The following is a 15703-nucleotide window of genomic DNA, read 5'->3' as shown; positions in this document are numbered from 1 at the left end:
TTTCACTCACTATACAACTGCTTTGTATAGGCCATCCAGTAATTTGAGTACTGATTTTATTTCCCATGCAAATGCATTTGTTTATAACTTTTCACACTTAATAGCACCATTCTACTTCAGATATTAATAATGAAAAAGAATTGCCTGAAGAAAAGCTAGAATTATGAATGTAATAGGATTATAAACAATTCTGAGATATTTGTTTCCATTCCCCCCCCACACACCTCTTTTCCCCTTCCCCACCTTCCTCCTCCTTCTTTTGTAGGGATTGTATATCTTTTATAACTCGTTGAAAATGAAAACAAATTAGAAGTTCCTGCAGAGGTTCACTGGCAATGCTTGGGCTGAATCATAGACAAGTCAACACATTCAGGGCAGGTGTCCTACAGGATTAAGTCTCAATCCTTTTTCTTCGTACAATGGCTAATGCCTTTTCTTAAGAGCAAATAACACATAGTGAGACAGCAGAATTGTATTTTTATAGTTAACTAGTTTCCACAGCCCCTGCTTTCCTTTGCTTTATTTGTCATCATTTATTCCAGAATATCCAGTGTGCAAAAATACTTCCATGCTGCTCCCTCCTCTCCACACCCTGGTGAAGGACTTCCTTCCACAAACCTCTCACGCTGTTATTGCTTTTTTCTTTCTTGTGCCCATAAGCATATAACTTTACTGTTACTGAGTGGAGGAGGGACAAGAAGAAATAAAATGAACAAGAAAAACAGATTCTTTTTAAATCCTTAGAATTAAATTCTTATTGAAGGTTTCAAATATTTGGATGCTTCAATGGATTTTTTTCTTTTAAAAGAATTATTCCAATTTTGAATGCAGCTCCTGGGTCACTGCCATAATGCTAAATGACTGATTGCAACTGAGAAAAAGCCAGTGTCAGTTCAAATTTCCTGGAGAACATTTTGAAAAAAACTGAGCTTACAGAGACACCCATCTTCCATTCCTCAAGCTGTCCTGAGTTCCAGTTGGCAAGCAAAATCAATGCCACTGGTTGTCATGACTGGAATATTGGGCTACCTTTATGACATCAGGGGTATATATAATGTGTTATATATATTTTAAATGATAATAGAGGTGTATAATTGTTATGGCTTTCTTCATAATGTTAATTGTACTTGTTTTTATTAATGTTGAGCCATTGGTTGGGAACAGGTCCAGATGATAGCATTATTGTTATGGCATACTGTGATCTGCTGTACCATGTTCCTTGAGACCCCCTCTGCAGAGATCACAGTAGAGGGCTGGGTAGTCAGTCCTGCTCTTTCTCTGGTCTCACGTGTTCCCTGTGGTGGTGAGTTAGCTCAGTAATCGCTCCTTGGTGCTGTGCCCTGTACTGGATACCGGGGAAATGATAAAACACTGGGCCCAGGTCTTTTATTTCTGTAGCATGAGGTTATTCTGGTATCCGCTTTTCATCGTGAGAAGTTTATCTCTGCAAATTGGAAGATGGAAACAAAACATAACATCTAGTCCTTTCTGGAGATTCTTTGAATGCATTGTTCATGGTTAAAATTTGATTATCTTATTACAACATATTCATAATTTGAATTAGACTACAAGTGTTTGAGTTAAAAGGAGCCATTTTCTGTCTATATTACCTAAAGCAATCTACAGATTCAATGCAATCCCAATCAGAATCCCAATGACATTCTTTACAGAAATAGAAAAAAGAATACTAAAATTTATATGGGGCAACAAAAGACCCCGAATAGCTAAAGAAATCCTAAAGAAAAAGAACAAAGCAGGAGGCATCACAATTCCTGACTTCAAAACATACTACAAAGCAATAGTAATCAAAACAGCATGGTACTGGTACAAAAACAGACACACAGATCAATGGAACAGAATTGAAAGCCCAGAAATAAAACCACACATATACGGACAGCTAATTTTCGACAAAGGTGCTAAGGACATGCAATGGAGAAAGGAAAGTCTCTTCAATAAATGGTGTTGGGAAAACTGGACATCCACATGCAAAAGAATGAAAGTGGACCATGTGCTATCGCCATTCACAAAAATTAACTCAAAATGGATCAAAGACCTGAAGGTGAGACCTGAAACTATAAAACTCATAGAAGAAAATATAGGCAACACACTATTTGACATTGGGTTTAAAGGAATCTTTTCGGATGACATGCCTACCCAGACTAGGGAAACTAAAGAAAAAATAAACAAGTGGGACTTTATCAGACTAAAGAGCTTTTATAAGACAAATGAAATCAGAATCAAGATGAACAAACAACCAACCAGCTGGGAGAGAATATTTGCAAAACATACATCTGACAAGGGGTTGATCTCCATAATATATAAAGAACTCACACAATTGAACAACAAAAAAACAAACAACCCGATCAAGAAATGGGCAGAGGAAATGAACAGACACTTCTCCAAGGAAGATATACAGATGGCCAATAGGCACATGAAAAGATGCTCAACATCACTAATCATCAGGGAAATGCAAATCAAAACAACACTAAGATACCACCTCACGCCCGTTAGAATGGCTATAATCACCAAGACAAAAAACAACAAATGTTGGAGAGGATGTGGAGAAACAGGAACCCTCATACACAGCTGGTGGGAATGCAAATTGGTGCAGCCTCTATGGAAAACGGTATGGAGATTCCTCAAAGAATTAAAAATAGAGATGCCCTATGATCCAGCCATCCCACTACTGGGAATCTATCCAACGCACCTGAAATCAACAATCCAAAGAGGCTTATGCACCCCTATGTTCATTGCAGCATTATTCACCATAGCCAAGAAGTGGAAGCAACCTAAGTGTCCCTCGACTGACGATTGGATTAAGAAAATGTGGTATATATATACAATGGAATACTACTCAGCCATAAAAAAAGACAAAATCGTCCCATTTGCAACAACATGGATGGGCCTGGAGCGTATTATGTTAAGTGAAATAAGCCAGAAAGAGAAAGACAAACACTGTATGATCTCACTCATATGTGGAATATAAACCAACACATGGACAGAGAAAACTGGACTGTGGTTACCCGGGAAGTGGGGGGGGGGGGTGGGCACAAGGGATGAAGGGAGTCATATATGGGGTGATGGACAAACAAAAATGTACAACCCAAAATTTCACAATGTTAGAAACCATTAAAATATCAATAAAAATCAAAAAAAAAAAAAAAAAGGAACCATTTTCAATGAGTGTTTTAACTTCTAAGTTCAATATTCAAGACTACAGTTTTCCTTATACCTCGAGACTTATAAGTGAGAAACTTGGGATTGACCCAGCAGGATATTCTGAATTACTCAGTTCACCTTGGGGGAGGGGAAACTGAAGACAAGATGTTTGTGGAAGTCTGAAATTACATTCTTGTGATTATCTGTGCAGCCCAGGTACCCTGAGTGTCCGGGCATGCTGGCCCCTCTCACGCAGTGTGCCACTCGACTCGTTGATAACTGACACCCTTGGGAGCAGGTCCCCTGGAAGGCAGCACTAGCAAATGCTTCCAAGCACCCTTTAAAGGCAGATAGTAGAAACCGCATCAGGGCTAAATATATGGAAAATTCACAATAAAACTCTAGCATGTTGTATTTATTGTTAGAACAGCAGAAGATATGTAAAGAGTTTTCTCTCTCCCTTTAAATTCATTGGAATTAATGTGTTAACACAATTTGGATGAGTTGGTTTCTTTTTTTATAAATTTAGGAGAGAGTCGTTCAAATATTTGCTATGTTGTAAATTTTCTATGGCTTGTTTTGTTTGGATGTGTAGTGTGGTGGCTCTTACAGAGTGGCACCTAGTGTTTGATAACACTTGTGACACTGGGCAGGTTGGAAGGGAGAGTCTGGATTGAAGTCTACAGTGCACCAGCTGCTCCTGCAGACCTTGGGCACTTGCTGAGTGAACTTGGCAGATTGGCCAGTTCTGAGCCTAGTATAGGTCTGCAACACTTTCTAATTGTGCTGAGGTGGGCATTTAACTCCTCTGAGTTTCTGGGATGGTTTCTGAACCATATGGTGGCATCTCACTGCGGCTTTGTTATTTCTCTACTCATCACTTACCTGGAAACCCTCTGGAAGTGAATTTTGTTTTCTGTTTTGTGAAAAATGGCATAGAAAAGACAGCCAGCTGCTTGTACTGGTACCAAAACTGAAGAGATCTGAAAAATGCAGTTTTTAGCTAGAAAATAGAAGCTTGCATGAAATGAAGAAGAGCGTGGCAGATTTGATTGTAACTGAGATCTCCCATGTGAGATCGTTGTGTGAAAGGAAGAGTCCTCTTGAATTTGTTTTAGTGAGTGCTTTGTTAAGGGCAAAACCACGTTATGGATAGAATTATATGCTACTAATTTGGGAATTTGTGAAGGTCGCTGGATATTCTCTCATTAAAAGGGAAGAGTCTAGGGGCCGGCCGGGTGGCGCAAGCTGTTAAGTGCGCGCGCTCTGCTGCGGTGGCCTGGGGTTCGCAGGTTTGGATTCCGGGCGCACACCGACACACTGCTTGTCAAGCCATGCTGTGGCGACCTCCCATATAAAGTGGAGGAAGATGGGCATGGATGTTAGTCCAGGGCCAGTTTTCCTCAGCAAAAAAGAGTAGGATTGGCAGATGTTAGCTCAGGGCCAATCTTCCTCACAAAAAAAAACAAAAAACAAAAAAACAAAAGTGAAGAGTCTAGTACAATTTGATTTTCTTTACAAAGAGATTAGACCTTTGCATGATCTTAAGCAAAGTGAAAAAATAACCTCTTATAATCTGTCAAGTGCCTATGCTTCCAAGTTTTTGAATATTGCATTTTTAGTACCTAATAAAGATGGTTTCCTATCTGTACCTGTCTGTTTATTTTGATCAATATTGATAGTGTTTCCACTCCCTGGTTCTGTCCATCTCGTCCTTTGATACCCTCTTTTGCATACTACCTCAGCCTTTGTTCAGAGCCTCAGTTTCTCCCCTACTGGAGTATCGTGCTAACTCAACTTTTGATCTGTCATCTTGTCTCCCTTCTGTCTCCCTCACCCTCCTGGAATGCTCTCTATGTAATGTAATTCTGATTCCCATAGCCTTTAGGACAAAGGTCGAGGTCCTCAGCGAGGCTTTCAGGGCCCTTCCTGATCTGGCCTCTGCCTCCCTCTCCATCCCTTGTCACCACCTTACTTCTGCCCCCCTGGCAACCTTTTGAAGGTCAACAGACAAAGCAGCAGGGCTTTTTTTTTTGGATGCTCTTGCTGCTTAGTCTACCTAAAATGCCCTTCTCTACCTGGCTCACTCCACTGTACCTTTCAGGATTCAGTTCAAGGATGGTCTCCTTTTGGAAGTGTGCCTTATCTGTACTCACTTCCTTGTGCAGGTACTGACATCCCTGATGGTCTTGCTTTTATTCCCTTAGGGCTGTAGCTTTTAGAGCTGGAACAGTGTCCTATCTCTCTTTATCTCTAATCCCTTGCATGGTGCCTGGTACAAAAGGGGCACTTAATACGAATATTTATTAATGAATCAAATAAATGGTTGATTCAGAGGGTATTTGTTTTAATTATCTGCACTACTACCAGTTCAAATCCCTATCTATAGCTTAGTGATTTGCAATACTTGAAGAGGATTCTATTGTTATGAAAATTGCTTTGCTTTTATTTTTATTGATTTCTTCCTTAAAACACCTTTTTCAACATTTTGATTCTAAAACTTGGTTTCGTTTATTTCTCTTTTGCATTATAGAAAATTAAAGTCTACAGATTTGCCTCTTCTTTCAGCTTTAACCAATTTTTGTTGTATAGCATTTACATTGTTGATGATTTTTAGTCTATAATTATAGTCGTGTGTCTGTGTTTGTTTTTTTTTTTTTTTTTAACTTGAAGCTTGCTCAGAAGAGTGTTTTAAAATCCCCCAAGTAATTGAGAGTATTTTAGTTTAAGCTCTCAGTGGTGGACTTCCAGTACATTGAGTTTACTTGTGGCCTGTGCAGCTCCTATGTTGAGGTTAAAACCCTATGTTGAGGGTTTTATTCGCATGGATTAGAAAAAGAAATTTTAGTAGATGCTTCATGAATGTTAGAATCTGTGAAGTGAAGTTTTCTCTCTCTCTGTATGTGTATAGTAAACCAGTCTTACTATATTCAAATCTGCTATATTGTACTCTATTGCCTGTTTTATCTGTCAAAGATAGAGTGTTAAAATCTCCCATTATAAATGCGTTTCCCCCCTTGGTTCCTGTTTTATTTCATTTTCATGCTATATTATTTGTTATGTAAAGGTTCATGAGTATTAAAGCTAAATTGTGAATTACATTTTTAATCTATTTGAAATGATTCCCTTTGTCCCCCTTACAGCCTTTGCACTTGATGCCGATACTGCTTTGCTGTATGTTTGTGCCAATGTGCACCTGATATGTCATTTTCTGTATTTTATTGTTAATCTTTCTGTGTTTGAAATCTAATTCTGATTGACTTGGTCTTTGGTAGGGGAATTTAACCCATTTCTATTTATTTTTTGTGTGATAATCAACATTTTTTGTTTTTATAATACTTTGGTTTTTGGAGGAGAGGTCACTGACTTTCATTTTATGGAATATGCTTTGTGATTTGGAAGATATACTTCCTATTTGCTATCATTCTAATATTATCTTTAACTTAACAAAATACTATTTGGAACTTTTTTTCTAATTATCCATATAAAGCAGTATTTGATGCTTTTACTTTAACCCCATATATCTTTTGTACTTCTAAGCTACTGTAAGCATTTTGTATCCAGATTATTTTATTATAATAATTTTAGAATGTTATTTCTCTTATTTTAATCATTTTGAGGATTTACTCAATTTTTTATAATCATACTAACTCCAATTATGTAAGTCACTGTCACAGTGTTTATACCCTTGCACCCTTTTTGGATTATTTATTTTAATCTCTTTATTTGCTGGAATATGAATCAGTATGTTGAAGAAGTGAGGTATGTGGCTGATATACTTCCAACTCTAAAATATCTTTCTCTTAACTCCAAACATATATAGCTGGCTATATAATTTTCAAATCATAATCTTTTTAACTCAAAACTCTGAATTTTGTTTGCTATTCAAAATAGCTATAGTTTACTCTGGTTGTCTTTATCATAGACTGGATTCTTACATAGGTACCTAGTCTGCTCTGGGACTTCTGTTCTCCATGTGTCTGTATTCTGTGACCATTCTACTCGGCTTGGCCTGCAATGGGCAGTTGACCACATTGTCTTCTGGAGCTTAATGTTGCAGAGGCAGAGACCGGGGTCAGCCTGATCTTTGTTCCTTTGTGGATAATTTACTTCTTCTGTTTAGATTTGTGTAAGATTTTTAATTATGTGTTGAATTTATGCTATGTCTAAATATTTATCCCTTCAACTTATTTAGTTCTAGGGAGGCCTTATGATGCGCAGTGTCTCAGTGCAGGGTTACAGTGGGGGACCCTGCAGTGAATTCTCTAGATTCGTGCTTTCCGTGTTTTTCATCTCCATGTAATGTTTTCTGATTTCAGAATGTTACTTATTTGTGCATCTACTTCCTTTATTTTCCTGGATCTTAAAAAAGATTCAGTGTCTTCTTGGATCTTTTAAGAACGTGAATCAGAAATACTAAAAAATTACCCCATTCTCTCAGCAAATCTATTTCAAAAGGAGGAATTTCCGTTTCTCTTTAGGATGGTCTCCTCCTTTGCTGCATATTCTAGGGATGTTCTGCTGTCATGGGAAAGGGACCACCTCCACCCTTTCATGTCTCTGCAGTTTCATCTGTGCTTTAAGGAGTAATTCCTCTAAGTGTTTTGCTTGTAGATGGGATCCTTTACCCTTTCCAAGTTTTCATTGCTTAATGAGGATTTCTGACATTTAATACTGGTTAATTTCTAAAATACAGAAGGGATAAATTAGATGCCCCTCTCTTTTTAGTACATTCCATATTCCTTTTAGATGTCTTTGCCTTGTACTTTAGTCTCTCTTTTGAAATATTTTTATTCATTTTTTTGTTAGCCAAGAAAAGTATTGCCTTTCAAGTGATGATCTAATTAAGTATGCAGGTTGACAGTAATGTTTGGAGGCACAATTCCATTCTCAGTTATCTTTATCAAGTGCCTACTTGCCAGCGTCTTGTTTCTACCATGTTAAAGTATGAGCACTTTCCTTAAACTTGGGCATTTCTCAGTGTCTGCTTGTACATGTGAACTAAAATTAGAATTCCCTTTGTATTCCTTTTTTTCATTTTTCACTCATTCCTCTATTTGTGCATGCAGTGCTTATTAGGAAATGTTATGTACCAGGCACTGTTCTTGGTGTTGGGGATACTAGATGGCTAATAGAGGGTCCCTTCTCTCAAGAAATCCAGTATCTAGTGGTGGAGCAGGCCCTGCGGCCGTTTAGCTGAGAGACATGCGGTGAGGGATGTGGTAAGAGGTGTGATTGTCATGGGCCTTTCTCAAGAGGTGATGTTTGAGTTTGGTGTTAAAGAATGAAAGAGGTATAAGAAGATGGAACTGTGCTTTCCTTATTCAGGAACAGCATGGCTAGTGATTAGATAGATAATGTACTGTACGGGAAAGCATTGATGGTATAAGAAGAAAAGCATTACTTTTTTAGCTAAAAATGTAGTCATCTTATTTTTAAGATTATGTAGTTCCTTATTTTAGCTCTACTTCTCTTAAATTTTAAGGTTCCAAACAAGCTTTGACACTCAGAGTTCAATGAAAATATTTTGTCCACGTTAGAAAGTCGAGTCATTTTTAAAGAGATGAATGGCCAGGCCCAAGAGAGCTGAAGAACAAGTTGCCCTCTCCATAGGTCTCCCTGGAAGCATCCATGCTGCTGGTCTTCTACTCCTGTGGGTCCTCCTGAAACCGGACTATCCTTGTAGCACAGCCATTCATAGAATGTCTCCTTTAAACCTAACTGCCCAGTTCTCATCATAAGTTTTCTGAACATTTATTACTCAAGAGGTTAAGTAACTAAGACTTCTATTTTTTTAAACCAAACTTTCTATTTTCTCCGTGGTCAACATTTTCTTTACCTAGCACTCTTTGTCATGCAGCTAGTTTCAGGGAGAGTTGCTCCCCACAGTCTCTACTTTTGGACTTAACATGTTTAGTTGGCCATTGTTTTAGTAGATTACATTACGTGAGTTAGTATATGACATTTTTCTCATTCTGCACTGTGCTACCCTTCTAAGTGGCATTGAAATCAAGTGTGAATCTACTGGGATATGTTGCAATAATCTGGTAATAATTTGAAAAAAAAAATGTTTCCCACACAAATGAGACGAAGATCAGCAGTTTTAAAGTACACTGTAGCATCGTGTATAAACTCCAGCTTACATTTCACATTATTCCTGGTCATGTAGTAGGTTCTGAAGAAAAAAGAACTATGGATAATCAGTTAAAAGAATGACAGATTCCCTGATGTGCTGATCAGTAGTAATACCTAATTTCGATTTCATGTGCTATAATGGATTATCATATAGATGCAGCTGAGCACTGAGCATTAAACAGAGCCATGTGCTTTTCAGAAAAGCAATATTTATTCACACTGTGTGGCTTTCCTGAATTTTTTCTTTATTTGTATTTTACTCTCCAGTGAAACCACAAACAAGATGTCAGTAGCTTATGTGGCATTCACAGTAGTGTAGCTTAGAATCTTGGCTGCAGTAGAAATGCCATGCTGTATTTGCCTCAGTAAAGGTAGGCTTCATTTGGGACTTTCTGAGGGACAGGCTTAGCATTTAGACACAGATGGTTGTGTGGGGCTTTATTTTTATTGACCTCGTAGACTTTAATGCATAAAAAATGGCCCTTGGAGTATTTGGGTGCAAAAAGAAGCATCAGTGTGGGTGATGTTTCAGTCTTTGAATTGTTTTATAAGATTCTGTCTGTTTGGGAATATTTTCATAGCTCAGACATTGGGCACAGTGTTTCATATCCAAACCTTATTGAGTTTATTTTTGAGTGTCTTTAAAGTCCATCCATTTTGTAAATCTGAAAACTTTTATCCAGAAGTGGTGATGGTGATAAGCCTGCCCTCAGAACAAGTTGGAGACTACTTGTGGCCCACTAGTATCCAAGCATCTAGATACACATCATTTTGCTGTGTTCTTTATTTTTCATTATATTAAAAAGATGTTTTTCTTTGTTGCATGATAAGAAAATAAACCTAAATCAAGAAGACTGATAAGTGTTTTGGAAAGCTGAAAAGCATGATTCAGTGCCGAATTGCTTTCCTGACTAAAGTAAAGATCTGAAGAACAGTGGGCGTGCTGAGCATTCATCTAGTCCAAGATAAGATCTATCCCGAATCTTTAGAGTAATTTTCTTTGTGCCTTCTATACGACATTTTAAAATTAAGTGGCAAGATGGGATCAGAAGATGATCCTAGACCATAGCTGGGGTGCCAGATCCCCTTGGAGGAGAATGCATGAGAAAGTAGGACAATGAGTTACAGTTATTTACTCAGGAAGAGTAAACTACATGGAAGGAGGCAGGAAAAGTATGGGAAGGACTCACTGGGCCCAGGCTTCTTTCAATGTGAGGCTGCAGCCAACTGATGAGAAACAACGCCAGCAGAGACCGTGTGCCTGAAGTAGGGTACACTTCTCTTAGTACTTCAGCCTCTTAATATTATGAGAATATTCTAATTAATAATTTGAAGATTATTGTGGCAGACATAGAGATGTGCTGCTCACATCCTTTTTCAAGAAAGAATTTGCTGCCCAGCTGCAAGGGGTGGAGTGCCCAGCTGCCAGCTGCCAGCTGTTAATGCCTTTAGCTTTCTAGCTTTGATCATGCTCTTCCATCGTAGTGCCCACCTGATGCCCTAGCAAGGCACTGGTACAAGGGCCTAGCCATTCTCAGGCACATGGTGCTCCTCTAACAGGCCGTCTTTGCTCTGGAGCTCCTGCTAGGCTGGCAGAGATTTGTCAGCTGTGTGGTGGTCTTAGGCTCCCTGCCCAATCCTGCTTCCTCATTGCACTTTCACAGATATTACTGCCCAATAAACCGTTGGCACTCCTAACCCCACCACAGCGTCTGTTTCCCAGAGAACTCAACCTACAACAATTATTATTCGTTTATCAAACATATGGAACTTGGAGCTAAAGAATCATAAAACTTAGGTGCAAATAGAGGCTTTCTCTCTTCAGCCTAGAAACCTCCCAGCCCATCCCCAGATTGTGCTTATTCTGGGCTCTAGAGTTGCTCATTTGGCTTGGCAGCAGCCTGACTGCTGAGACCCTCCTCCTTATTCTCAGTTCAGAGTCATTGGTTTTCTTGTACTAACCTCTTGGCTTGTGACGTTTTCCTGTAATCTGTAGACAGCTCTCTGGGTTTTCACTCCCATCTGTGTCATCTTCTACAGCTCATGGGGATGTACAGGTTTACATTCTGTTGGTAGGACAGTGCTCGCGTGGGTTCTTATTAAAATATTCTATAGGGAACTTTTTTTTTCTAACTTCTGATTCCCTTTTAATGTAATGGAGCTTATATATAACCAAATTTTTACACTTAGTTCCTTTTGTGTGTTATCCTTCTAACATTCATGTTGGTGTATATTGCAAGGTGAAGACCTATTTTGATCTTTTTTCCCCCAAAGAACCACTTGCCTCTGCACAGTGTATAGGTGGATCCATCCTGCCTGGCATTTGGCGTCTGGCTGACAAAGGTTGTGGGTTCTCTGGGCAACAGATAGCATTGAGGTCACTGGATTTAATACTGAAGTCACTTTGTCACATGGCGTCAATTTTCCAACATTTTCCAGCATCTTTAACTTTTTCTAACTAGTTATGCAAGTAAATAGTCGTAAGTATTTCTAATCTTTAAAACAAGTAAGCATAAACATCAAATGTTTCACATCAAAAGTTTCTCCTTTGACCTGTGCACACTTGTCTCTGGCTTCTGCTCTACCTTCTTAGGGGAACCTCAGTGCACTGATATCTCTAGGGTTTCATCTCATCTTCTCATTTTAAGCTCTCCCCCAGAGGGATCTCATATACACACATCTTCAGCTGCTACCTGTATCCTGTTACCATCCAAATCCTGCTCCTGCACTCCCCACCAATGTATCCAATTGCCTAGAAAAACATGTCTACTAAGATAGTTCATTGATACCTCAAATTCCAGGATGTCCAGAACCAAACTTGATATGCTTCAATTCTGGGATTCTTTCTGGACTTGATGCCTTAGATAAAAGTATTGCCATTTACTAAGCCACTGGGGAGTCGTTCTTGAGTCATCCATTTACCACAACTACTATACCTGCCCATCCTGACAATTTTACCTTCTGAATATCACTTATACGCGTCTCTTCTTTCCCTTGCTGATGTTGGTCCAGGCCATTTTATTCCTCATCTGAAGTGCTATCACTGCCTCTTCATTGGTAGCTCTGTCTCTCTTCTCAGCCATCTTAAATTCACTTCCAGCTGTACCCTGTTCAGGGACTGCACACTGCTCCACGAGAACATTAACCCCTGGCCTCACCTGCCTCTCCAGTCCCATCTCCTCCCCTCCTTACCCACCTCCCAGCCCAGTGGACCCTCTTGCTGCTGCTGTTCCTTTAAGGCAGCAGGCTGTCTTTGCCTCTTGGCCTTCTCACGTGCCCTTCCTTGTGTTTCTGTTCTCTGCCGGGCTAATTTAATTAACTCTGTAAGTCTCAGCTCAAGCGTCCTCTTTTTTCAGGAAGCATTCCATGAGGCCCCTACTGAGATGAGGTGCTTTCCCCCTCACCTCTGTAGCACCTCAAACTTGTCAGTCTTTTTTTTTTTCCTGGATGATATTTTCTTTACCATCTCTCTTGCCCATTAATCATGAAACCCTTGGAAGTAAGAACTAAGTATTTTATTCGTATTTATGTCTGTATTTCAAATGCCAAGCTTGATATCTAGTGTGTAGATATTTTCCACTAAGTGGGATTTGACGCACGTGTGCACGTTGTGTGGTGTGTGTCTGTAAGTAAGCGTGTTTGGGAAGTGGGAATGGGAGTGGAAGGTGGAAGAGAAGAAGCCTGGGGAATCCGGCATTTGGGAAATTATTCTTTTAATATTTAAGCAATGGCTATGATTTAATTAAGATAAAATTATCATTGTAGGTTTTTTTTCTTATTTTCTTTTAGGGTGAATTGAACTTGGGACAGTAATCTCTATAAAACATTCAGGGAAGGGAGCTTGCCTGGGGCAAGTAAAAGAAACTATCCTATAGGGGTGCAGGATAAAGTGCAGTACTGATGTTATTACAAAGAGTTTTTTTTCTTTTCTGAAATATAGATAGCAAGTACTATGGGCCTATCATGAAAATGTGTAATTTCACTTGTAGTTTATTTTCTCTTATACATTTTTTTTGTTGTTTTATAGAAGATACTGCAGTTTCTACCTGAACGAATTTTCTTTCGATGGCATTATCAGAGTATAGGTAAGAACAATTTTAAAATGTTAGAGTAATATGAATTTCTTCCAATTGAATTTTCAGTAATGTTTTATGTATTTAACACCATCAAGATAGGTTATAGCAAGTAATATTAACAAGGGTATGCTAATTACAACTGAGACGAGTCCAACCTGGACTTGGAGGAAAATATAATATCTATCTCTTGCTCTGAAAGTGCTACCAGCAGCATCAGCCTCACCTGAGAGCTTGTTAGAAAATGCAGAATCTCAGGCCCCAGCCAGACCTACCGCATCACAGTCTGCATTTTTAACATTTTCACAATAAGTTTGAGAAACATTGATCTAGGATCAATACTTTAGAACGCGGCAGCAAGAGGAAACTTGAAATAAAGCAAGTTACTGTGGCTGCCCTTTCTGTCCAGATTTTGACATCGAACAGCATTTCATCTCAATTTAATATCCACAGCACAACTGGAGAAATTTGTGGTATTGACGATGAATTCTACCTTCTGTTTAAAGAATGTCTGGCTTAGTCCTACAATTTTTCTTTCTTACCAGGTGATCACATTTTCTTCCTTACCAGATGATCATATTTGAGGAGAGCATAACCTTATAATGGAATCTTAACTATTTGATCATTCATTCATTCAAGTATTTATTGAGGGAGAGATATTTGTGTGCAAAGTTCTGGGGCAAAAACAAAGAATGTCTCACTATCTTTCTATTGTTTAAGCTGATTGCCTAGTGAGAGTTAGATGAGAAAAAAAAATTACAGTATAATTGGCCCTGTAAAAGAAGTGTAATGGTAGCAAAGAAGAAAAGTTGAGTAATTCTATTCAGAGGAATTGAGGAAGGCTTCAAGAGAGGCAATTTCGATCTGAGCCTTGAAAGATGAGTGTAGAAAGTGTGGAAAGTGCTTTCTAGCTGGGAGATCAATGTGTAAAAGACATGGAACCTGAAAGAACATGGCACGTTCAGTGGATATTCCAAAATTGAGAATTTTAAATTTAATTTAGGATTATTTATGTGAAAAATGTAACTGACTCTTTTAAAAACTGAATTATTTTAAGTTATATGTTATAAATGTAAAGAAAGTAAAGTATATATAGTAAATACACCTATTTTGAATGAATGAATCTTAAAGATAGTGCCTTGGTTTGTAAATCTTTCAAACTCACAAAGAAAGTTTTTCTTTAAATTTTAGAGAGTTGTTGACAGTGTTTCCGCTTAATTGATGCTTTGGCCTTATGTATTTAAATTAAAGTAAAAATAAAACAGTCAAATTGCTGGTACAAGTAGTTTTTTACCCAGTTTAATGGCATCTTCCTGAGCACAGTGACTCTTGGATTGGGATTGCAGAATGCTAGGTCTCCTGAGCCATCATAAGAACAGGTGTTGTTTATCTAGTTTGTGTGTAGAATGAACTGGCTCTATAACATGGTCAGAATGAGTCATATTTTAGAGTGCTGAAGTATGAGCATTTGCTATAAAATCATCCTTATTATTGATGCTTATATACTTAATGCTCTAATCAAACAAGCTCTTTTCAGATAAATATATTTTTGCATGATTTGTCAAACTGGGTAGAAATTGGTGTTTATAGAGATCCATGTCTCTTTTATGATGATCTTCAGGCTAGATGTGCTTTGGAATCAGAATTTTTCATATTGTAGAATGGCAGTATGGTGCATTGATATACAACAAACATTAACATGATGGTACTGTCCAGAGGTCTCCTGTAACCAAGAGAGGTATTATTTTTGTAGCCTAAAATGTGAGTCATCATCATCAAGGGGATAACTAAACCCAAAATAGCCTCAGTCAGGTTAGTCAGGTATTGCCACCACATGAGTTCACATCTGGTCAGGTCCTGTCCACTAATGAATTACACACAAAAAGCTTCAGTTTTCATAGTTTTTTGGATTTTGAAATTGCTGATAAGGGCTTGTGAGTTTGTAATTCTACACATTTTTTTACATTCCTCACCGTATGTATTCTTGCATTCTTCCCAGTTTATTTGGATTTATGAAAACTGTTACCATTTGTCACTCAAGGTCTTGGCCAAGTTAGTTGTAGAAACTAGGAAACTATAAGGAAACGTTAGATTTCAAAGGAAAGGAATGTGCCTTAAATATCTCCCTAGGATTGGCATCTTGACTTCTGCAAAGCCTCTGAAGCTAGGGCGGGAAGCTCTTCACTGGTCAGTACCTGACATTCCAGGTATCTAATATTCCTTATTTTAGATTTTTTGCAGTCCAGATGTCTAGTATTCCCTACCTAATAGGAAGAACACTGCTGTGTAAACTTCTCAATTTTAAGTGTTGTTGCAGCTGGTAGTGACCAAGGTAC

At 38.4% G+C, this 15703-nt stretch overlaps 1 protein-coding gene across 8 annotated transcripts in view; it reads left to right on the top strand.

Annotated features, from left to right (window-relative positions):
- RALGAPA2 (Ral GTPase activating protein catalytic subunit alpha 2) overlaps nucleotides 1-15703 on the top strand; it is a 334286-nt gene that overhangs the window by 52858 nt on the left and 265725 nt on the right. For all 8 annotated transcript variants that reach the window (XM_058563323.1, XM_058563324.1, XM_058563325.1 and 5 more), the window contains one exon: nucleotides 13322-13379. In XM_058563323.1, the coding sequence (XP_058419306.1) occupies nucleotides 13322-13379 (58 nt within the window). The remainder of the gene's footprint in view (nucleotides 1-13321; nucleotides 13380-15703) is intronic.

Source organism: Diceros bicornis, chromosome 19, assembly GCF_020826845.1.
Source record: "Diceros bicornis minor isolate mBicDic1 chromosome 19, mDicBic1.mat.cur, whole genome shotgun sequence".
Taxonomy (NCBI): Eukaryota; Metazoa; Chordata; class Mammalia; order Perissodactyla; family Rhinocerotidae; genus Diceros; species Diceros bicornis.
This window is presented reverse-complemented; position numbering and strand designations above follow the sequence as displayed.